The following is a 25,486-nucleotide window of genomic DNA, read 5'->3' on the forward strand; positions in this document are numbered from 1 at the left end:
ATTTACCATTCCTGGTGTCTATTGTATCTCTTCATCTTGTCTGTAATTTCTCTTACCTTTTGCCAGAGAGAATGGCCATTGTTAAATTCATGTGATTCAATCACATGAATCACATTTGGGGTACTTGAACCCCAAATGCATCATCTATACAGTAGCAACGAAAAGATAGATTCTGGATATCAGTTTGTGTGTGCCCTTTGATCTAATGATAACACTGCTACATCTATGCCCCAAGGAGATCAAATGAAGAGGAAAAAGACCGATCTATGCTCGAATATTTTTAACAGCCGTTTCTGTGGTGGAAAAGAATTGGAAATTATCAGGATGCCCATCAGTTAGAGAATAGCTGAACAAAGTGTGTGTGTGTGTGTGTGTGTGTGTGTGTGTGTGTGTGAGAGAGAGAGAGAGAGAGAGAGAGAGAGAGAGAGAGAGGGAGAGAGAGAGAGAGAATGTGAGTTAGTGAGAGAGAGAGAGACAAAGACAGACACAGTTAGAGACAGAGACAGACAAAGAGACAGAGACAGACAAAAGAGAGGTTGTGTTGTAAGAAATTATGAAGGGGATGATTTCCAGAAACTTGGGAGGATTTTTATGAACTAATGCAGAGTAAAGTGATCAGAAGCACACTAATCAGTTTAAATAATAACAGCAAAATTATGAAGACAACTTCAAAAGACTCTCATGAATACGACTACTTTCCCAAAGGATACCATAGAATTCCATAGGACTCAAAATGAAATGTACTACCCACTTCTTGATACAGATTTGATGGACTCCTATTTAAGTAATTTTGGTGGTGGTGGTGGTGGTGGTGGTGGAGTGTTATGAGGGTGGTGGAATGTGCAAATGAGAAATTTGTTTTGCTTGACTATACATGTTTATAACAGAATTTGTTTTTCTTTTCTTTTCTTTTTTTGGTTTACGGGGTAGGTAGGAGAAAGAGAATCTAGATCTGAAAATAAAATGTTTATTTAAAAAAGAAAAATTTAAGTGGAATGTAATGAGTTCAGTTTTTGCCATTACTCGGTTTATGGTAATGGTTCACTGGAAATCCAGGTGGAAACATAATAATAATGGTTAGAAACGTTTGATTAAAGCTTATGAGAGGTCAGTGATGAAGATAAGGATTTTAGAGTCATAATAATAATTCATACTTATATAACATGTGAAACTTAAGAAAGCTCTTTCCTCTCAATAGGTCAGTGAGTTTAAGTAATGAAACAATATTATTAAACCCATTTCATAATTGAGGAAACTGAGACTAGAACCAAGTGACGTATACATTTGTAAAATGAATCAGTCTGAGATAAGAGTTGAATGTCTCCTAACTTCATCTTCTGATTTTCTTTACTAAGTTTTATTGGTGACTTAAGAAAAATCAGTTCTTTTCTGATATATCCAGGTAACCTCAGTGAATCTTTCCCCTGTAACAGAGGGGAAAATAGTAAATAAACTAACAGGGAACAGCATCTGATAGCATATGTACCATTTCATTTCCATCATCACCAAATTCTAAGAATGTATTTTTTTCATCATTCTCTAGGACTAAGATTTGTCCTTGTGTTAATTTCTATTAAGCTGTCTTTTAATGTTGATTTCATTTATGTAATTGTGGTCATTGTATATGCTGCTCTGCTTCTTTTCTCTGTGCTCTACATAAATTTCTACAAATCTTCCCATGGGTTTCTCCCCTTAAATTTATTATATTTGATAAGGTAGAAAGCTTCTTAATACAGCACTTGTGTTAGCTTTTTCTTAAATTATGGGCACACACAATGTTTCCATGTTTTTGTTATTACAAAAAAAGTGTTTAAATATTTAGTATAACATGAGGCTTTTCTTTCTTTGTTTTCCTTGAGGTACATATTCAAGGGTAGTATAAGTCAAAAAGAATGAATAGGTTAGGGAAAGTCCCTATTCAAAATTGTTTTTCAGAATAGTTGGATGGATTCACAGCTCTTTCCACAATTCAAAAATTAATGTCCCATTGTTCCTTCACATTAACTCTTTCCATCTTTTTTTCTGTGCCATTTTTTTTCCTATGATTCCCTGAGATTTTCTATCAACTACACCAAGCTGCCTCTGCTTAGAGGTGATAATTGTGTATAATAAGAGAGTGCAAAGAGAAAGAAAAAGAAGAGGGTCATGGACAACTATGGAGATGTTTGTATGAGCAAAAGGATTTAGAAGAGGAAAATAATCATAATGACAAGAGAACAGTGTCAAATGTAAATAAGAGGTCAAAGAGAATGAGGGCTGGAAAAAGCCCACTGAATTTGATGACATGGAAGTTAGTGATTTTTGGGAAGAGTCTAAATAGAAAGAAGATAAGAAGAGAAAGCATTACTGAGGTTAAAGAGTGAATGGTTTGTGTGGAAGTAGAGATAATGCTTTAGATTTTATTTAATTTTTTTCATTATTATCATATTACTTCATGATACTATACATTAATCATCACCTTTAGAGTTAAGTTAATTCTAAATTTCTTTGAAGAGTAAATTGAGGAGACTTTTAAGAAAGTTTTACAACATGGCATTACTATTATGATCACTATACCTTAGATGTTTCCAAAAGTCTTCTGCTTATTATTATTATTATCTTTTTTTTTTTTTTTACCATTCTTTATAATATGACCTTCTATGTTCTCTCTATTTTTTTTTAAAGTTTAAGAAACACCTGGATTTTTATAGTAGGCTCTTGGTTATTAATACATTGTTGATTTGTGGGATAACATAAAAATTAAACAACAACTATTATTATTTAAGTGTGTGTGTATATATATGTGTATATATATATATATATATATATTTAGTAATGGAGATTCTTGCATTTCTCAGTGATAATTACAAAATTTAGGTTGACTACTTTAGTGGTAAAAAATCCCCTTCTACATTATTTTATATTTCATGGAAGGATTATTTTTGATTTGACATAGGAATTTAGTTAGGGTTTGAATTCTGCCTGAAAGCTTATTGTTGGTCAAGTCTCGTAACTTCTTTCCACCCAGGGTTCCTTATTTTTAAAATGAAAAACAAGAATATTTATGATTTATCTATTACAGGTTTATTGTAGGGGTCAAATGAAGTAATTATGCACAGTGTTTTGAAACCTTTAATGAACTACATTATTTTTTACTTCATTATATATCTATATGAGTTTACTGTGTTACAAGAAGGAAAAACTTTAATTAGATGTTCAGAAGTGGAAATAGGTAATGAAGAATGTAATGGATTCCTAATTGGGCTTCTTACCACAAGTTGCATGCCTGTCACTGAACTATTTTTCACACAACTGAAAGTGATATTTTTAAAGTACAGGCCATATTACTGTCCTATTCTAGAAGATCTAATTTCACTGTTTTGCATTTAGAATTGAATAAAAATGAATGTTTTTGAAATTCAAAGTTCTTGCAAATCTGCCTCCAGCCTATCTTTTTCAAAACATAACTCTGTTTGGTCCTCCATGGTTATCCATATGGGCCTGTTTCCTGTTCATGTTTATAATAATAATTTCTATTCATTTTGCACAAACTTCCTCTTACCTCTCATTAGAATCCTTAGTCCCCAACAAAATCCTTTTCAGGTGATACTTCCTTAATAAGGCCTTTCCTGTGTCTCTTCCCTTAGCCAATAGTGCTTCCTTACCTCCAAATTACTTTGTTTTGATTTCGTATATGTTTCACCTTCACATCAAGAATATTAAATCTAGGAACCTCAGACAAAGCCCTACAAAGTACTTGGCAAAGAATTGTGCTTAGTGATTAATTGATTATTCAGTTTTCTCTCAGTAGTACCTAGGGAACAAGAAGCTTAAGTGAGGTTAAGTTTTAAGTAGGAGGGGAGAAACAAGCATCTGTTGAGTACCTACTGTGTGCTGAACACTGTGCTAAGTGATTTTCAAATGTTAGTTAATTTGATCCTCACAAAAACCCTTAGAAGTAGGTGCTAGTGCTATTTATCTTTTCTAGTTGAAGAAATTGAAGTAAACAAAAGTTAAGTGATTTGTCAGGTCACATAGATAGTAAATATCTGAAGCTATATTTAAAGAAATTTGTCTTCTGCACTCTGTCCAGCTTTCTATCCACTAAAGTTCTTTAAAAGTCTGTTATGGAGTGGGGGAAATCAGACTCAGAAGGCAGAGATTTTATGTTCCTCTTTCTTATTTCTTATTCTAAAATGATGTAATAACTATAGATTATCTCCATAAGTCATCTAGAAAATCCATTTGCAGTAATTTGATAGAACTTTGCAAAGGAATCAGTGAAGTAATATTTTTCTAGAGAAGATTGCTAATTACTTTAATTATTTAACTAATATTGAGTTCACTTGAAATGTTAATATTTAAATGGGAAATTGTCTTATTTTAAAAATTATTTCATTACATATCAAGTTTGTGCATTCTGTATTCCTGTTTTCTCATCTGCTTATTTTTCCCCTTAAAATCAAAGTCAAGCAACAGAAATATATTAGAATTTCTTAACATATCAGTAATTAAAACTTAGTAAAGAATGATTGAAATTTTAATATAATGAATATAAGAAGGGTAATAATTTATCAAGTGTTCATTTCAGCAATAAGTAACAGCTAGAGCTAATCCAATACTCTTTCAAGTATCAATTGCAATGAACATTAATGCCTAATGGTGAATTGATTAGAAAGCTATAATTATTGGAGGATTGTAAAACTAATTTAAAAAGCCTACTTTCATCTTTTCCTTTTTTAATGAAAATCTATCATTGATGGAATTGGCCATATTCCAAGGACATCTTGTTAAATTGTGTATGGTGATCACAATGGTTGTTTCTCTAAGGGTAACCAAATAGAGCAAAATCCCATTTCTGAGGAATGGGTCATGAACAAAGTCATATAATTAAAAAAATCCAACCCAACACTGAATCCCATATTTCTCTTGAAAGGGCAATAGTGTTTTTTTGTTTTGTTTTGTTTTGTTTTGTTTTGTTTTGTTTTGTTTTGTTTTGTTTTTTTGTAAAATGAGCCAGCAATCAAAGGAATTCCAATTCTCCTATACCCCAAATAAATACAAAGCAAAAAACCCAAATAAAACCTACCTGTCATAAAATGAGAATGTTACATGGCATGGATTTGAAAATAATAAACTGGAAGGAAATAATGAATTTTTAAAATTATATGCTACATCAAGACAGTTTTCTAAAGTACTGTACAATGTGATTTGAGGTGTGTTTTTCTTATGTGTGTTTAAATTGATTTTTTATTCATTTTGTGTGGAGTGCTTCCTCATTGTTAAGTAACAGATTTGGAGCTGTAGATAAATTGCTGTACAAATCAACTTGTGCAGGGTTCACTGATTGTATAGCACTTTAGGAAATCATTGATGTTATTTTGTAGCCTCCATTTTTTCAGTCAATTAACAAGCATTTTTAATTCACTTATTATGCTTCAATTATTGTGAAATGACCTCTGTGTTGCCATGTCATCACAGTTTCTCTAGTATACACCCCTCCAAAAAAAAGCCCCACCTCAGAATATAGTCTGTGTTTCATAAGGGGTATTTCTTGATTTAATATGTAGTTTGAAATTTAAAAAAGCATTTGAGTGTTATTTTTATTGAGTAATAATTTAATACTCAGTAATCTGTTCTACAATATCAAAACTGTGTTTTAAAAGACATTGCATTCAAATTCCTTAGAAAAGAAAGATATTGGCTTGCCAATGACCTCATACAACAAAAATGAATAATCATTTTTGAAAACATAAATAGTTTATTTATTTTATGCAATAAAAAGTAAACACATAGGTTACTTACTTTTAACTGAACCCTATGGAGCTTTATTTGCAATAACAGACTTAAAAGTAATAGAATGTGAACATTTTATCCAAATTATTCAGTTGTACCAAATAAATAATTTTGATTATATTGTTTTCATACAAAGAAAATTAATGTAGACAAGATTAGAAGGGAAGCAATAAACTGGGAAAACATTTTTACATTTAAGGCTTCTGATAAAGGCCTCATTTCTAAAATATATAGAAAATTGACTCATTTATAAGAATTCAAGCCATTCTCCGATTGATAAATGGTTAAAGGATATGAACAGACAATTTCTATATGAACTTAAAACCAATTCTAGTCATATGAAAAGGTGCTCTAAATCACTATTGATCAGAGAAATGCAAATTAAGACAGTTCTGAAATACCACTGTATACCTCTCAGATTGGCTACGATGACATTCATTATTATGTTGAAGGAGATGTGGGAAAATTGGGACACTAATACATTGTTGATGGAATTGTGAATAGATCTAGCCATTCTAGAGAACAATTTGGAACTATGCTCAAAAAGTTATCAAAATATTCATATGCTCTGATCCGGCAGTGTTTTTACTGGGCTTAAGAAATCTTAAAGGAGGGAAAGGAACCCACATGTGCAAAAATGTTTGTGGCAGCCCTTTTTGTAATGGCAAGAAACTGGAAACTGAGTGGATGCCCGTTGGTTGGAGAATGGCCGAATAAGTTATGGTATATGAATGTTATGGAATATTATCATTCTGTAAGAAACAATCCACATGATGATTTCAGAGAGGCTTGGAGAGACCTGCACGAACTGATGCTAAGTGAAATGAGCAGAACCAGGAGATCATTTTACATGGAAACAACAAGGTTATGCAATGATCAATTCTGATGGACTTGGCTCTCTTCAACAATGAGATGATTCAGGTCAGTTCCAATGACCTTGTGATAAAGAGAGCTGTCTGCACCCAGAGAGAGGAGTGTAGGAACTTAGTATGGTTCACAACATAGATTTTCACTCTTTTTGTTGTTGTTTGCTTGCATTTTATTTTCTTCCTCATTTCTTTTTTCTGTTTGGTTTGATTTTTCATGTGCAGCAAGATAATTGTATAAATATGTATGTATATATTGGATTTAATTTATTTCTACCATGTTTAACATATATTGGATTAGTTGCCATCTAGGGGAGGGAGTGGGGGAAGAGGAGGGAAAATACAATGCAACGTTTTGTGAGGGTTAATGTTGAAAAATTAACCATGAATATGTTTTGAAGAAAAAAGGCTTTAATTAAAAAAAAAAAAGCTTAAAAAAACTTTAAAGTCCTGGAAAAAATTATTCAATTGTGATAATTGTTTAATCATCTGAGACATCCTTGTTCAATTTGAATGAAGTAGGGTCTTGAGTATTTATTTTAAATAATTTTTTATAACTTCCTTTAATTATGATTTGTTATGATAGTGAATACTTTTACCTGCAAGATATATTTTGAATCTGTACAAAAATGTTTATGTATTATATGTATGAAATCATATTTCTTATAAAATGTTCACTTAAATTGTGCATAGTCTATACACTGGGAGGCTCCCTTTTAGAGGATTGAGTTTTAATAATTAAATATCTGTGGAATCTTTAACTTTTCTCTTCCTCAAACTTCTTTTGATTTTCTTTTTTTCCCTCATTTTTGTTTTTATTGTATGTCATTTCAGGATCCTACATGGTGGTAGATTCCTCCAATCATGACCCTGGAGAAAAAGCCAGACTTCAACTTCCAACAATGAAGGAGAATGATACACATTGTATTGATTTCAGTTATCTGTTATATAGCCAGAAAAGAATGAATCCTGGCACTTTAAACATATTAGTTAGGGTGAATAAAGGACCTCTGGCTAATCCAATTTGGAATGTGACTGGTTTCACTGGTAAAGATTGGCTTCGGGCTGAGCTGGCAGTGAGCACCTTTTGGCCCAATGAATATCAGGTAAAAAACTGTTATTTTTGTTGTTGTTTTCAATATCCTTTATTAGCATTAATGAATCTCTTTTGTGACTAGAATGATTGAAATAAAATCTTTTGGAATGTTAATTCTTAATTCTACTAAATTATTAAATAAGTGGCTAGATCTCCCAGAAAAATGAGATAAATCCAAAGGATAACATTCAGCTTTATATATGTTTGTTCCAGTAATCACTGATCTGTAAGGGCCATTAAGGGGGAGAAGGGAATAAGCAGATTCATAGTACCTACTAGGTATCAGAAACTGTATTAAGTGCTTGCAGAAAATTATCTTACTTGATCCTTACAACAGTTCTGTGAGGAAGATAGTGTTATTATCTCTAGTTTATATTTTAATTTTATGTTTTATTTGTAATTTTATATAAATTTATATTTTATGAGGAGGAAGTGGAGGCAAACATCAGTTAAGTGACTAACCTAAGGTCACACAATGTCTGAGACTGGATTTGAACTCTCATCTTCTTTACTCCAAGCTCAGAGTGTTTCACTTGTATCACCTAGCTGCCATATGATTTTCTCTTATTTGTAGTAGAAATCTTCTTCCTTCCTCCCTCCCTCCCTCCCTCTCTCCCTCTCTCCCTTCCTTTTCCTTCCTTCCTTCCTTCCTTCCTTCCTTCCTTCCTTCCTTCCTTCCTCCTTCCTCCCTCCTTCCTCCCTCCCTTCCTCCCTCCCTCTCTTCCTTCCTTCCTCCCTCCCTCTCTTCCTTCCTCTTCTCTCCCTCCCTTTTCTCTTCCCATCTCCAAATTGTACTGAGACCGAGTCTTTGTCCAGTTGCTTCTTGGCAATTCCAAGCTCGTGGCAGGTAAAACTACATGTCCTACCTGGAGAAGTCTGAAATTTGATCTGATCCTCAGCTGCTTCTTCTGTTTGTGTTTCTTTACATGAAGAAAGGACACACAACCTCTGTGGACAGGAGCAACCCCACTAAGGCCTGGACAACACAGCCAGCTTCCTTCCTTCCTTCTTTCCTTCCTTCCTTCTTTCGTTCCTTCCTTTTCCTTCCTTCCTTCCTTCCTTCCTTCCTTCCTTCCTTCCTTCCTTCCTTCCTTCCTTCCTTCCTTCCTTCCTTCCTTCCTTCTTCACTTTCTCCTTTCCTTTTTCCTCCTTTCTTCTCTCCCTTCCTTCCTTCCTGAAATATCTAATTTCAAATGTACCCTGAAACATTTACTACCTTGGTGACCTTGGACAAGTCAAATAAATTCTCTTTGTTTCAGTTTCCTCAACTATAAAATGAGGGGAATAGCAGAACCCACTTTTCATGGTTCTTATGAAGATCAAATGAGATAATATTTATAAAGTACTTGGTTCAGTAATAGCTACTTAATAATTGCCATGTTAATATTTATTTCCTTTATTTTCCTGCTAACAATTCCTTTTAGTCAAACTTCAAAATAAAACCTATTTATATACTGACTGCTTCTTTTCTGGTGGCTGTAAAATTGTACTACATGGTTGATACATTACTTTTTACCTTACAATTTTTTGGCTACTTAAAAATATTAATATATGGTTGACTCAGTCTTTTGAGGTAAAATAATATTTTTAGGGCCACATTTGTGTAATCTAATTTTTTTTTTATCTTGCTAATTATCAGACCACTCTGAAAGTTGTAGTTTTTTTTTTGTTTTGTTTTGTTTTTTTCCTTTTTAATAGTCTGACTCATCTTGTATGCAAAAATTAAGTTCTGGTCTAGGATTAAATCCATTACTTCTTTACTGGGCAGTGAGGTTGTTACCAAATGAGCCACAAAGATATAACTCTCAAATCTATTAGTGGAAACCTAATCTGCTGTTTTCCATTAACTGGGAGCACATCATTAATCAGTACAATGATGCATGATAAAAACTACAGGGGTGGCCAGAAATTGGTGTGAAATAATAGTTGAATTTTTTTTTTCTCTGAGAAATAAACCATAAACTCTTGCTACCTAATTTGTTTTTTATGATTTTTCTTTAGAAAAATAGCAAATATATGAAGGATAAAGTTTATTACATTCCACTCCCTGCCCACCCGTCATCTTTTTTCAAAGACATTTTGTTTTTATCCAACTTTCATGTCTTCAATGAATATTTTTGCCATAAATAGGGTGGATACAATTCAAAATAGAGATTCGTCTAACTTTAGCTGTAGGGAAGATTCGGCATGATTTGAACCAGAGAGTTTTAATTCATCAAAGTATCAAGGGAAGACAGATTTTCCAAAAAATGAGGATTTTAGATAAAATTTTTCCAGTGGAATCTTATCTGAAATGGAAGAGTTTGAGGATGGGTGTATTATATACAGTAAAGCCATAACAACTTGTTTTTATTAAACATTATAAAGAACAATAATAATATGTTACTTATATATCTGGATGACATAATCCCTATTTTTCCACTATACTTGACACTTAAATTTCTTCCCCCCTCCCCCTGCCTTCACTTCTGATAAACCAGTTAGCCAGCCCCCCCCCTCAAAAAAAAATACAATAAAAAAATAAAAAAACTTCAAATAATTCAAGAAAGCCTTTATATTGGGATTTTTGACTTTAGTAGAAATTTCTGAAGTTGTACTTTCATCTAATTGATTTCTTTTTTTATAATAAAATGTATGTTGTTGCTGAATTTTGCTATCATGATCGGTTCTTCATTTCTTATTCCTTTACTGAAACCTGTCTGGCAAAAACAAAAACAAAAACAAAAAACAAACAAACAAACAAAAAAAGAAGTGAACAAAAACTTTGTTACAGAGACCTTCAATTTTGTATTCTAGAATTTTCCTGCCTCTGTGCACTTGGGAAAGATGAAAAGGTGTTTTTTATATCTTATTTGGGATTTTTTTTTTGGAGGGGGGTCCATTACCTTAAGTATATAATGATAATACTAATATTTAGCATTTATTTAGTGCTTTAATGTTGTAAGACTGTTTCTATATGCTTTACCTCAATTAATACTAACAACAAACTTGGGGTTGGTGCTATTATTATCTTTATTTTACAAATGAGGAACTGAAGCAGAGAAAGGTCAAGTGACTTGCCCAGGATCACAGAGCTAAGTGCTGATGGCTGAATTGATGTCAGTTTTTTCTGATGCTTAACTTCAGACTATACTGGGCCATCTAGAGCTTAGTAGATGGGTTTTAGAGTTTAACTCCCTTTTAGTGGTCTTTACTTTTATATTATTTTGTCATTTTAAGTATTGTTCTACATTGTTTTTCCTAGTTTTGCTTATTTGTCTCTGCATTATTTTAAGTCTGCTGATAATTCTCTGAATGGATTTCCCTTATTTATCATTTCTCACAATGTAGTATTATTCAACTAATGCATATATCTTCTTCTTTTTTTTTTTCTGTCACTCTTCTATCAGTAAATAATTCTTTATTTGGATCCTTTCCTTCCAAAAAGAGCGCTACTGTGAATACTTTTAAAAAAATATTAGAATATTGTTTCTGCTTTGGTTATTTACCTAAGAATGTTAACACTTAGTACACTTCAGTTATTTTTCTTGAATCACATCCAATTGAAATCCAGAATGGTTGAACTATGTTATAGCTCTACCCAAGAGACTCAATGTACCCATGGTTCCTATAGGATAACATGAATTGTTCCCATCTTATTTTCTTCTCATCTTTACTACTTTGCAGAGAATATGGTGAAATTTTAGAGTTGTTTTTAATGTGCATTTATCTTTTTATGACTTGGAACAAGTTTTCATGTGATCATTTATAATTTTCAGTTATTTCTAGAACAGTTCATATCCTTTGTCCAGTTAACTATAAGGCAAGGTTTTTTTTTTTTTTTAATTTTAATTTTATGTAGCCAATTAAATTTTTAAAAAATTTTTCTCTATCACTTGTTTGGTTAGAAATAGCACTTTAGATATAACTGTAAATTGACTAAGCAAAAGCAAAATAGATCTAATTAAACGAGATAAAGAAGGAAACTACATCTTGTTAGAGTACCATATAAAGAGGTAATATCAATATTAAACATATTCACTAAATGATAGAGCATCCAAATTCTTAGAGAAGTTATTTGAGTTGCAAGAAGAAATAGCAAAACTAGTGGGTTATATTTATCTTCCTGTCTTACAACTAGAGAAATGAAACCATAAAGTAAACAAGAAAAAAGTTAACGAGGTGAATAGATTTTTAGAAAAGTTAGATATGATAAACCTTTGGAGAAAAGTGAATGGGTATAGAAAGGAATATATCTTTTTCTCAGTGGTACATGGCACCTACACAAAATTTAACTATGTTTTAAGTGATAAAAATCTCACAATCAAATGCATAAAGGCAGAAATATTAAATTCATCTTTTTCAGATAATAATGCAATAAAATTATAAAGAATTATGGACAAATAGGCCACAAATTAATTGGAAACTAAATAATCTAATCTTAAAGAATGAGTGGATCAAACAACAAACCATAGAAACAATCTAGTAATTTCACCTAAGAAAATAATAATAATGAGACAATATACAAAACTTATGTGAAAACAGACAAAGCAATTATTAGGAGAAATTTTATATCTCTAGATGAGTAAAATACAGAAAGGTGAGCTAGAAAAAGAACAAATTAAAAACTATCAATTAAATACCAAATTAGAAATTCTGAAAATCAAAGGGATGATTAATAAAATTTGAAAGTAAGAAAATTATTGAATAAAGATATCACTGTAAAAAGTATTTGATCATACTATGATTTGTTTTTCATAGTATGAACTTTAGTATTCATGTTTGGGTCCATTAGCAGTTTATTGTGCTATATAATTATGCATTAGATTGTCTTCCAGGTTTCTTAGCAGTTCTGTTCAATTAATTGCTTTATATTCTTGGTAAGGTTAATTTTGGATTAGAAAGCCTCTTTATATTAGATACTATATTTTGGATTTTGGTCTTTTTCTGCTGCCACTTCATCTACATGTATATTAAAATGTTCTTCTTATCTGTTTTTTTTTTTTTGGGGGGGGGAGGTTTGATACCAACAAGATTGCAAAACAAACTACTTTAGTTGTTTTCTTAAACTCTGGAATACTGTTATGATTTGTTTGTCTTGTGTCAGTGCTCTGGTGACTATTAGTGACCATGATTTGGATTTATTATGAAAATTTATACTTTAAAACTTTGTTTGCATTGACTGATATAGTCTTGTCCTTAGCAAAATATCATAAACATAAGACTAAAAACAACAGTAAAGTCATGCTATTTACCAAAACTATCACAGTCAGTATCATGCTATGTTTTTTTTTTTAATAGTTTAATTTCAGAAAGCAAAAGCAGTAAAAGAGATTTTTATTTTTTCTCTGATTTTTTTATTTGGGGGTGTGTGTGAATTTTTTTTATCAGTGTGTCAGTCACCTCAAAAATATGTAGATTAAAACGTATCAGAAAATTAAGACAAACTGGTGATGACTTTTGGGTACTTCAAAATTTGTGTTGATTCCAGAGGGAGAGGGGAATAAATAATTCAAAGGAAAATAGAAGAGATGATGCTTGTTTGCATTACAATACATTTGGATTCAGTTGGAGCAACCTGCCTTGCTGAATTAGTGTGTTTTGATTCTTTAGCTTACCATACCATTGCATTAATTATTTAGCATATATTTGATTTGCTTGTCTCCATATATCAAGAAAGGAAAAGGGAAATGTCTTACTGGTTTGAGAGTCCTTTTAAAGCTCAATCACATCATTCTGAGCCATTTAAAACCTTCTAGCATTGCCTTGTCATCTAATAATGAAGCACTACATAATAAAAATGTAGCTAAGCACCATTTTAAATCAGTTTCTTCCAGTGTTACCTGACTGCTACCTTTGATAGTCGGTTATTTTTTTGTTTAATTTCTTGGTAGTTAGCATTTTTGTATGGTTTTAGCTTCTATGTGAACTCTTTATTTTAAAATACTGGGGTTTTATTTTTAATTTTTTATCAGATTGTATATAGTAGTGAAACAAAGTCATAAATTTGAGGTGGGGGGAAGACCCAGACAAGTTACATTTATTTTTATATATTTGTTACATCTTTTGGTAACCTGAGACATTAATTTTGAGGCCTGAGTGGACAAGTGAAAGACTGTGAAATCAAAATCATTATGAATTTCTGCTAGCTTTGCAATTACAAGAGATTGTAGAAGAAAAAAAAGCCCAAATAGGACAGCTCACATACTTGAGCACATACTTGTTGGGATTTCAGTTTTACCCTTTCTGAAGATGTTCTTCAGTCATTCACTTGTGCTTAATACATTGTGATTCTGTGGATTATACTGTCTGTGGGGTTTTCTTGGCAAAGATAATGGAATAGTTTCCCATTTCCTTCTTGAGTGGATTAAGGCAAACAGAGTTTGAATGACTTGCCCAGGGTCACACATTTAGTAAATGTTGGAGATTGGATTTGAATCCACTAAACCAACTAAGCTGTCTTTCTGGGGATTTTGAGATATAAACAAATAGTGCACTAACAGTGAGGAAGGAACAAACATGAATTAAAAAAAAAAATTTAATTGGATTTTTAAGTCCACCGAGGACTTTTTCTTTAAGTGTGGCCTTAAATTTATCAGCATAAAACTTGCTTTTCTATATAATTTTTATTTATTTTATTTTATTTTTTGCTGAGGCAATTGGGATTATGTGACTTGCCCAGGGTCACACAGCTAGGGAATGTTAAGTGTCTGCAATTAGAGTGGAACTTTAGTCTTCCTGACTTTAAAGCTGGTATTCTATCCACTGTGCCACCTACCTGCCCCATTCTCTGTTATTTTTCATGTATCAGTATAAATAATCATTTCATATCACTACTTAAATTTGCAGATTAGATTTTTGATATTTTTGAATAATTCTTTAAAAAACAAAAGAACATTTTCCATTGCTTTTTAGAAGTAGTAAATCAATTGTCATTTTATAGTTTGAAAGGCAAAAAAGGAAATGTCTATAGCAGGGATCCTCAAACTATGGCCTGTGGGACAGATATGGCAGCTGAGGATGATTACCCCCGTCACCCAGGGCTATGAAGTTTCTTTATTTAAAGGACCACAAAACTAAGTTTTTGTTTTTACTATATTCCATCCCTCCAACAGTCTGAGGGACAGTGAACTGGCCCCCTTTTTTAAAAGTTAAGAGTATATGGGTCAGGAAGGCTCTGAAATCCCTTCTACATCAATTAAAAAAAAAAAAAAGAACATTATGGAAGAATAATTTTCAAAAAGACATTTCCATTCTTTCCAGGAACATCCTTTTTTTTCTGTTACATTCTTATTCTTATTTTAGGAACCCCTTTGTTCCTCACCATTTCGATGAAGTTGTTTGAGCCTCCAGATATTAGAATACCCTTTTAACTTCTATAGAATTTATTTGGCTTTTAACAAGTAGTCTTTGTGGTATGTCTTTAATATTTATGTCATATCTCTTTAATCTGATTATAAATTACTTTCGGCAGGGACTATGCTTTAAATCTGTTTGTATTATTAATGGTTTGTATTATTCTGTAGATATAATTCATTCAACATTTCCATCCATGGAAGGAGGAAAAAATGACTAGGCAGCTAACTATTTATTTTTAAAGGATAAGGTAAAAGTATTGTTAATCTTAATTGATTTCCATAGCATTTCCTGTGTATATATATATGTTTGTGTATGGGCAGGGGTTTTTGGCAATATTATTTTCCAGAATATCTTTGACAAAGAACACATTACAGCATTATCTCATGTTCATATGTCATCCTGGGAATGCAATATTGTAATACTGCAAACTCTCAAGATCAAATGTTTTAGTGGGCTAGATTTCAGTTTATTTTGGTCAACAGGTAGTTATTGTGAAACAACAACTATATTATTTGCAGTGTGATAACTCAATGACATAGAAGAAACATGACACATGCTTCTGTATCTACACATGAAATAAATGGGAAAGAAGGGAAAGGGACCTGTATGTGCAAGAATGTTTGTGGCAGCCCTCTTTGTAGTGCCTAGAAACTGGAAACAGAGGGGATGTCCATCAATTGGAGAATGGCTGAATAAAATGTGGTATATGAATATTAAGGAATATTATTGTTCTGTATGAAATGACCAGCAGGATAATTTCAGAAAGGCCTGGAGAGACTTACATGAACTGATGCAGAGTGAAATGAGCAGGACCAGGAGATCATTATATACCTCAGCAACAATACTATATGATGATCAATTCTGATGGACCTGGCCCTCTTCAACAATGAGATAAACCAAATCAGTTCCAATAGAGCAGTACAGAGTAGAGAGTTCAATGAATTGAACCGGTTACTCCCTGTGAAAAAACTCTGGGAGATGACTATGAACCACTTCATAGAATTCTCAATCCCTCTATTTTTATCCGCCTGCATTTTTTATTTCCTTCACAGGTTAATTGTACACTATTTCAAAGTCTGATTCTTTTTGTACTGTATGGACATGTATACATATATTGTATTTAACTTATGTTCTGACATGTTTAACATGTATTGGTCAACCTGCCATCTGGGGAAGGAAGAGAAAAATTGGAACAAAGAGTCTTGCAGTTTTCAATGCTGAAAAATTACCTATGCATATATCTTGTAAATAAAAAGCTATAATTAAAAAAATGCAAGAAAGAAAGAAAGAAAGAAAGAAAGAAAGAAAAAAGAAAGAAAGAAAGAAAGAAAGAAAGAAAAGAAAGAAAAGAAAAGGAAAGAAAAGAAAAGAAAAGAAAAGAAAAGAAAAGAAAAGAAAAGAAAAGAAAAGAAAAAAAATGCGAATGTAATAAACTGTCAGAAACAGCACCAGGGACAGATTCTAAGTGCTCCTGTTGAGATTAAAAATAGATCAATGTCTATTGGGGCAATTGGAAAGAAGCCTCATGGGGCAATGTAAAACTTAAATTGAATTTAGAATAATAGGGAGAATATGGACAAGATTGACTGAGAGGAGTTTACCATCTCAAGTAGTATACACAGTATGAGGAAAGTCCTAGAGGTGGAAATATATAAACTTTGTGATAAGGATAATGAGAATGATTTAGCTCAAGTCGAACATACATTGGGGAACAGTTGGCAGATGAAGTTAGATTAATTAAGGCTACAGTATAGAGAACCTTGAATGTGTGGGGAAGTGTAAGGGTTTTATTAGATTAGCCCTCAGGAGCCCTTAGAAGTTTCTAAAAAGTGTGTGTGTGTGATCACATGATGAACATGAGTTTAAAAAAAAAAAAAAAAAAACAACTTATTTTTAGAGGTAGCATTTGCTGGTTTACTCTAGTTATTATCTTGAGTCCCCTTAAGTCACCTTCCAAAATGGCAATCCTTGGATAAATTTGGAAGATTAGGAAGTAATAGAAGATGTGTGTATGTGTGTGTTTGTGTATATTTACAGTTCCTCATGGAGATAATTTTTCCTTAAAAGGTAGTGAGTTTGAGGCAGAAAAATCAGAATCTTGCTCCACATAAATTTTGGTGGTGGTTCTTCTCCTTCTCCTTCTCCTTCTCCTTCTCCTTCTCCTTCTCCTTCTCCTTCTCCTTCTCCTTCTCCTTCTCCTTCTCCTTCTCCTTCTTCTCCTTCTCCATCTTCTCCTTCTCCGTCTTCGTCTTCTTCTTCTTTGTCTTCATCTTCTTCATCTTCTTCGTCTTCCTCTTCTTCATCTTCTTCTCTCTCTCTATTTCTGTCTCTCTCTGTGTGTCTCTGTCTCTCTCACTGTCTCTTTCTGTTTCTCTCTCTGTCTCTCTGTCTCTCTCTCTCTGTCTCTCTCTATGTCTCCGTCTCTGTCTCTGTTTCTCTCTGTAGCTGTCTCTCTCTCTGTATCTGTCTCTCTCTCTGTATCTGTCTGTCTCTCTCCCTGTCTCTCCCTGTCTCTCTCCTCTCTCTCTCTCTTTCTCCCCTTCCCCCCCATTAATACTGAATTCTTGTTCCTTCTGCTCTAATCTTTGGGAAACTTTCCCTTATTATAAAGGATGAATTATGTCCAGATGATGCTCTTCTGCTCCATTTGTTTGTTAAATCCTTAATCTCCTACACCTGGGTGGCTTCTAATATTCTATTTGCTTTAAATACTGATGACTTCTACAAACTCCCTGCAGAATATGCCAAATAAATTTTTCCTGCATCAGAAAAGGGGATACTCCCTGCAATCTCTGAGAAAATCAAGTAACTGCTATTCACAAATGGACCAGACAGTTTTAATGTAACCAGGTTAACAAATTGCATTTACTGCCTTTACAATCAGGAGTGCCTTATTGATTGACAGCAGGAAGTTACTTGTTCAAATTGAGAGTTCCTCTGTACCAATCTCCTAATCTCTGAATTGTCAGTGTGTTTCCTTTGCAGTGGAGTTAAAGGTCCCTCCCCTTTTTCTGACTGCCATTTGATTCCCAGTTTGTAGCCAGTCAAGTAATCTGCCTGCACTGTAAGATGTAGAAATTTAAAATTAGTTTTATTTGTGGACATTCTGTAATTACTTTTTTAAAAGAGTTAAGAAAAACGTTAAGAAGAGAATAGGAATGGCCCAATTATCAAGAGCTTCTATTTTATTCTTACATTGAGTTTGGTTCTAGACAATATCTTTTCTTGAGTGGTTATATCCTAGATTGTGCTCTAGTCTTGAATGCTACTCTAACTGAAAGCTTGTGGTCTAGAAATAATGCTTTGACCTTTTAATTAAAAAAAATCTCTTTCTTGTTTATATTATGTGATTTTTATCTTCACACAGAATTTATGGTTATATAGTGGCCTTTTATAACCTTAATCACTCTAGTACAGTGATAGAGGCAAGCAAGGAAGGATAAGAGAAATTAAAACTGTGGTTAGTCCCTCTAGTGCAGCACTGTTAGCTGGTTGATAGACAATATTGCTTATTAGGACAAAGCTCTATAAACATGAACCATTTAATATCAAATCAGAATGTTGTTTTCTGGCTGAAAATTTCATTAGCTTTTTGTTTGTTCTAATAAATGCAGTTCTTTAAGAAGAGTTGATGAGAAAATATGGTTAACAGTATAAACAGAATGCCTAGCTCTTGTGAAAAGAAGTAAAGATGGCAATAATACAATTTAACAAAAAAATTAAACTTATGTAGTAAAATTTTGCTGATGACTTTTGTTTGTAACATTACCTACATATCCCAATAAATTTTTAGAGAGCTATTTTTAAAGAAAGAATGGAGAAAGGAAAAGCTCAAAAAGTAACCATATAGAGGAATGCCATTTCTTAAAATATTCCACATTCAAAACTCAATATCTCTCTAAAAAAAGAGAGGGGAGATTCTTCTTTATACTGTGTTTTGTTTTGTTTTGTTTTGTTTTGTTTTGTTTTTTGAGCCAAGCTTAGCCATTATAATTTCACAGCATTCATTTTGGATTATTTTTCCATACTCCAATTCCATGGATTATTTAAGCATACATGAGGTTTTTTCCACTAAATGCCAAACATATGCTTCTAAAACATAGATGTGACCATGTTACTCTTTCCCTCAAGAATTTTCAGTTGCACTGTTTCCTCTAGGAAAACATTCATTTAAAACTTTTCACATTTTAGCCGCAGCATACCATTCTAGCATTCTTGCCCATAATTCTCACTGATGCACTCTGTGGTTCAATATGAGTGCTTTTCTTTACAATCCATGACATTCTGCATCTACACCTAAAATTTCTCTCACTTCTGCCTTGATCACTTCTGCAGTTGCTAATTCTCAACCTGTAAATTGGCTTCATAGGGATTTTTGTGCTTACTCTTTTTGCTCAAAAGACAGATATATAGAACATGGAATAAAACATGTGTATATAAATCTAGACAGATATGTATGGATAGATTTGTAAACCCTTTCAGGGCAGAAAGTGTTTGGTTTCAATTTTTTGGATCTTTAACTGTGCCTGGAAAATATTTCATTGGCTTAATGGATGCTTGTTTAGTAAATGGAAAAAGGCACTGAAGTTGATAGTTGAAATACAAACAAAAAAATTCGAAGTTCTTCCCATTATAGGAGTTTCTGATCTATTCTGCAAAGGGTAATAAGTGGAGAGTATTCTGTTAGAAACTGAACTGCTCTTAGCACCAACTTCTAATGGTGATGATGCATCTGAAAATTTCATCTGTTTAAATTTGAGATGATGCTGGCTTAATTATCTCCTCTTTATAGAGATTCTCCCCCCCCCCCCCCCCCAATTTCCTCTCTTTTGGTTCTTTTCTCTCAGTCTTCAACCATATAGAGATTTATCTTGAAAAAGAAAAAAAATGTTTTTTAATTGAATAAGGCTTTTCTTATGCATATAGATGGAGCCTGTAGATGAACCTGAAGAACTAGATCTAGATCTAGGAAGGCTTGAATTCAAATTAACTTTCAAAACAACAGTGTGACCCTTGGCAAGTCACTTAATCTTTATCTTCCTCATTTTCCTAATGAAAATGAGGATAATAATAGCACTTGATTCCTAGGATTATCATTAGGATATTATTATTATTGAGATAATATTTGTAAAGTGCTTTGTGTACCTTAATTGTTGCTTTTCATTTATTGTGCAGTCATGTCCAACTCTGTGACTCCATTTGGGATTTTCTTGGCAAGAGTAGTGGAATAATTTGCCATTTCTTTTTCCAGCTCAGGTGTAGAAAATAAAGGAAACAAGGTTAAATGACTTTCCCAGGGTCACATAACCAATAAGAGTCCAGCTTTGAACTTGAGAAGATAAATCTTCCCGATATGAGACATGGTACTTGGTCTATCCATTGTGCTAACTAACTACCTATTCATTGCAGACCTTAAAGTATTATATAAATTATTTATTCTTCTCCCCGCCTTTCTCTCCCCCTCCCCCTTTCTCTCCCCCTCCCCCTTCCTCTCCTCCTCCTCCCTTCCCCCTCTCCTCCTCCTCTTTCCCTTCCTCCTCCTTCTCCTTCTTCTTTTTCCTCCTCCTCCTCTTTCTTCCTCCTCCTCTTCTTGTACTTTCTTTTTTCATCTTCCTCTTCTCTTCCTCCTCCTTCATCTCCTTCTCTACCACCTCATTTTCCTCATTTTTCAATCATGTACAGATCTACCCATCTTGAAACAGATTTTCATTTGATTAACCTGCCCTTTTGAGGTATGGTCCCATTTCTCTGCTTTTACTATCCAATTTATTGAAATAGTGAGCTCTATCTCATGCCTCTTCTTTATTATTTTCTGTTCTCTTAAATCTTTGCTGGGCTTTATTCTTTCATTTATACCCTGAATCATCAGATCTAATGGTTTTTACTATTATTTTATTTCTCAGGAGCACCTGGTACTGTTGATCATAGGATCAACAATTTAGATCTTGAAGGGAACTTACAGAATCTAGTCCAATACCTTAATTTTAGAGATAAAGAAATTTCTTGTCCAAAATCATGAATTGAATAGCTGGAGTGTGAACCTGGGCCCTGCAATTTAACCCAGCATTTTCCATTGTATCTTACTCCCTCTTCATGTTGTGGAACTGTATTTCCTCTGACTTTCATAATGTCATACTAATGTGGTTCTCCAACTTTTGTTACAGCTATGCATTTCTTTTTCCCTTGTTCTTTTATCTCTTTATGCAAAGCAATCTTGATAGTTCAAACTTTAAGCCTCTGCTTTTTTAATCATTTGCTATTTCTATAAGTTTGAGGTGTTTTTTGGTTTTTTTGGTTTTTTTTTTTTTTTTTTTTTTTTTACAAATGCCTGCTACATATTTTTTAGTTGAATTACTAATCATTGTCTAATATATAATACAGCTCATCTTTGCCTGATCATTACTCCACTTCTTGACTTGCATCTTTTTATTAATGTACTGTTCTATTTGTGATCTCTTGTATTCCAGTTTTTAGAATAGCATTGGCTTACCTTCAGCTCTTTCTTTTCACACCCTCTTATCTCATTTAAGGATTTTAAATATTTTCTAAATGTCTCTAATATTTTACCTTTTCTTTTCTAGGCCATTATCACCTCAGGCCTTCTTCTATTTTCTCCTAATTAGTCTTTTTCTCTCTTCTTTTTCATATCTAAGTGAATCATATATCATTATCAGATTAATTTTCTAAATGTATCATTTCAATCAGTAAAGAAGTAAATCACTCCTAATCTTATCGTTTTATTGAATCTGTTGCCTACAGGATAAAACCTAACCCCGGAATTCAAAACTCTGCCATTTCCATTTCTTTTGGCCTCTCTCCTTTACAAATACAAATATGCCTTTATTGTAGCTCAACTATTTTACTCGTTTTTTTTTTTTTTTCTTATTACAGAACTTTTGCTTAGGTTAATACCACTGTCTGAAATGTTCATATTCTTCTTGTTCAGAATATTCATATTTCTTCTGTGTCTAACCAAATCTTGCCCACCTTTTGAGACTTAGCTCAAATCTTCTCTTCTCAGTGCTTTCCCCTAGATTATTCTAGCTAAGAATGATGCTATAGTCTTTATTGTATATTAGACATTGGGCAATTATTCATGTCTTGGGACATATCTTTCATATTATATTGAAATTCCTTTTCTCTTGCATTTTTTTATTCACTTTTCTTGTATTTAAGGTCACTAACTTGACTATAAACTCCTTGAAGTAAGTACCATTGAATCTTCTTATTACTCCTATCTCCTCATTAACTATCCATCACAATCCATCACCATGCCTTCTATCAAGAAGGCACTCATTTGTTCATTAATTACACTGATTAGAACTGATATTCTTAAATATCTTTTGATATTTATTTGATTTTGATATTTGATTTGATATTGATATTTGATAATCTTAAAAACTTGTTTAAATGAGTCATTTTTACAATTTTATAGGTGGTTCCTCCTGAGTAAAGTATTTTGGTTATCTTCTTTCTTTGTGCTTATCTTGAAGGAGTTTTTAAAAATCAAAAATTATTGAATGTAATTTTTATTTTAAAATGCATTTCTATTCTTCCTTCTTTGTTTCCCCCCTTCTTTCTCATTCAATCTTTCTCCATTTCAGACTTTCTCAATCTTAAATGATAGTATATTCTCATGAAACCTACCTTCTTCCTTTAGTGCATTAATTATAATCTTTATGTCTCCTGAAAGCCCTTGGTATTTGTTTTTCTTTCCTTTCTAAATTGTAGTAGAGTTTCTAATTCTGTGGTCAAGCATGAGAAAATTTTCTTTTGTAAAGGAGAATTTTTTGGGGGAATTCCTTAATAGTCTTATAACATTTTTGTAGGATAAGTAATATTTTAAATCCTCCAAACTATTAAGCATTTTGGTGTTTTTCTATGGTGAAAAAAATGAAGTGATTTTCTAATTTAAAGCTATTATTTAGCTCACACCATTCCAAATAGCAGTTAGTTTCATTTATACTCCAAGTTGACATTTATAAATTGACCAAGAATAAATAAATATTAGAGACTGAAATTCTTCATAAATCTCTCACATAGCATAGGGACATTGGTTGTTTCCATTTCACACTTACTGTTTAAAGCAAATAATAGAAGGTTAAGTGCAATAAAGAGCTCTATTTTTTGAAGACTATGAAAAGAAAATTTGCAGAAATCAGAGAAGCAAAGGAGGATGGGGTCATATTCACACACTTGCAAGTAGAACTTTCTATTTCTTTATCAAAATTATGTGGGTGTTTTGCCATCAGAGAAACTTAGACATCTTAAATTTTTCTTTGGCCAACATGTGCTGCACATGTAAGATCGTAATATTTAGAACTAGAAAGTAGTTTTCAGGTCATCTAGTTTGTAGAGCCAGACAGATGGAGTGAGTTGTTTGAGATCTCACACAGGTAGTATAAATAACAAAGGGTTTTAAACTCGTTCCTAATTCAGAATCCATTGTTCTTTCTAGTGTCTTTTCCCATTTTTTTCTTCAGATTTTTCTACCTACTTACTTGTATACTATTTCTAGGACATGGGGTCTTATGCTTTTGCTCATTAAAATGATCTTTGTGGAAATTTGTTCTCAATTCATTATGATCACCTGTTTTCCAATTATTTAAGAATTTCTGCAATCTACTTTGATTTTATTGAAAGGATCTTATTAGCACTGTCCAGGGGATTATTGATCTATATATTTGTAACTATGGGGAGGGATATACCCTTCTTAGCTCCTCCCTCCTTCTCTTCTTCCCTCCCTTCCTCCTTTTCTTCCTTCCTCCCTCCCTCCCTCCCTTCCTTCCTTCTCTCCCCCCCAATCTCTTTCTCTTACTTTCCCTTTTTTTTTTCTTGTTTCCTCTAGAGTCTTATGTTTTTTCTCCCCAAAGGAGGTAATTTTTCCTCTTCAATGGCAAACTCAGCTGGATTGAGTAATATGTGTTCGTTTGTTACCTCCTCTGACATTTTGAGAAATGCAAACATAACAAGGTCCAAACTACTTCCTAGTCTTGGTGAATAAGTCTCTGGCATAATGGGAACAAGCCTTCCCTGTGGCCTTGGTGAAGAAGCCAAATTCCACATAGGTTTGCATGGTTACAGAATTGTGCAAGTAGTTGGACTCTGACGTTATCTGTTATACATGTGCTTCTACATACAGTGCAGCTTTTGTCTTCTGAAAGGAAACCTTTGTTCTTCTAACCTGACTTCAAAGGGTTTCACAATAAAGGTGTTGAAGCTGAGGTAATCAGACTTTGGCTTGGAAGTTTCAATTATGATGGAAAGATCTCTATTGGGAGCCTGATACTGTGGCCTCATAAATTTCTCTTGCATAGTACTAGTTCTTGGAAAGAATGTGTGTGTATAATGAAATATAATGAGATAATGTATTTATTTGCATGTTATACTTTCACTGCAAATCTATGAGTTTTAGATGTTTTGTATAAGAGAGATTAGGGTAGCATCTTGAAATAGAGTTATTTCTACTTAGGGAATAAATGATTTACAGCAAATGAATGCATATTAACTCTGAGTTCTATTCAGTACATTAAATCTTTTCATAGAAAATCAACCTTTTTTTTCTTTGATCAAAGGAGATATATATATATATATATATATAAAAATCATTTGTAAAACTTAAAATACTATGCAACTTTAACTCTCTGTTTTCCCTCTTAGGCATTCAGTTACCTTGGCAAGTGAGAGACATTCCTGAAAAATATACTGGAAGAAGTAATATCTTTCTAGATAAAGAGTTCTTAGTATTGTGCCTGTGAACTTGGGGGGAAAAATTTGATATTTGTATTTCATTTAATTGATATCCATTTTATTTTGATTTAAAACTGCATTTTGGGAAAAGACCTATAGGTTTCACTACATTGCAAAAGGTGTTCATGATAAACAAAAAAAAAAAGTAAGAATTTCTGTTCTAGGTATAATAATTATTTTTCTTTCACATATACCCACAATAAATTTGCCTTTGCCTTTCCCCTATATCTATACCTTGACAAAAAAATAATAGATATTTACTATATAGAAATTGTTCAAGTCCTTGGAAAAATTGTGCTGTAATTATATGGGTATGAGAGACAGCATGACCCATTGAGTAAAGTATAGGTCTTGGGATCAGGAAGACCTATGTTCATGTTCCACTTCTGGTCACTATGACCACAGAACATTCTAAGATTTATGTGGGGTTTTTTCCCATATATAAAACAGAGACAATAAAACCCATGTTACCTCCTTCATAATGCTATTAGGAAGTTTCAAATGTGATTTTCTATAAACCAGGTTGAAAAACTTTGAATATTTTATATGTATCAGACATTAATATTAGTAGCAATGTAAATATTAATAGCAATGATTTTAAGAAATATTTGTATTATTTTTGTCAAGAAGATGGTTTTCTTTCTTTTTAAAAAATAATTCT

At 32.7% G+C, this 25,486-nt stretch overlaps 1 protein-coding gene across 8 annotated transcripts in view; it reads left to right on the forward strand.

Moving 5' to 3' along the window:
• The window catches only part of PTPRK (protein tyrosine phosphatase receptor type K), a 721,856-nt gene that overhangs the window by 290,757 nt on the left and 405,613 nt on the right, over positions 1-25,486 (forward strand). For all 8 annotated transcript variants that reach the window (XM_031964293.1, XM_031964294.1, XM_031964287.1 and 5 more), the window contains exon 3: positions 7,476-7,747. In XM_031964293.1, the coding sequence (XP_031820153.1) occupies positions 7,476-7,747 (272 nt within the window). The remainder of the gene's footprint in view (positions 1-7,475; positions 7,748-25,486) is intronic.

This window comes from Sarcophilus harrisii, chromosome 4, assembly GCF_902635505.1.
Source record: "Sarcophilus harrisii chromosome 4, mSarHar1.11, whole genome shotgun sequence".
NCBI lineage: Eukaryota > Metazoa > Chordata > Mammalia > Dasyuromorphia > Dasyuridae > Sarcophilus > Sarcophilus harrisii.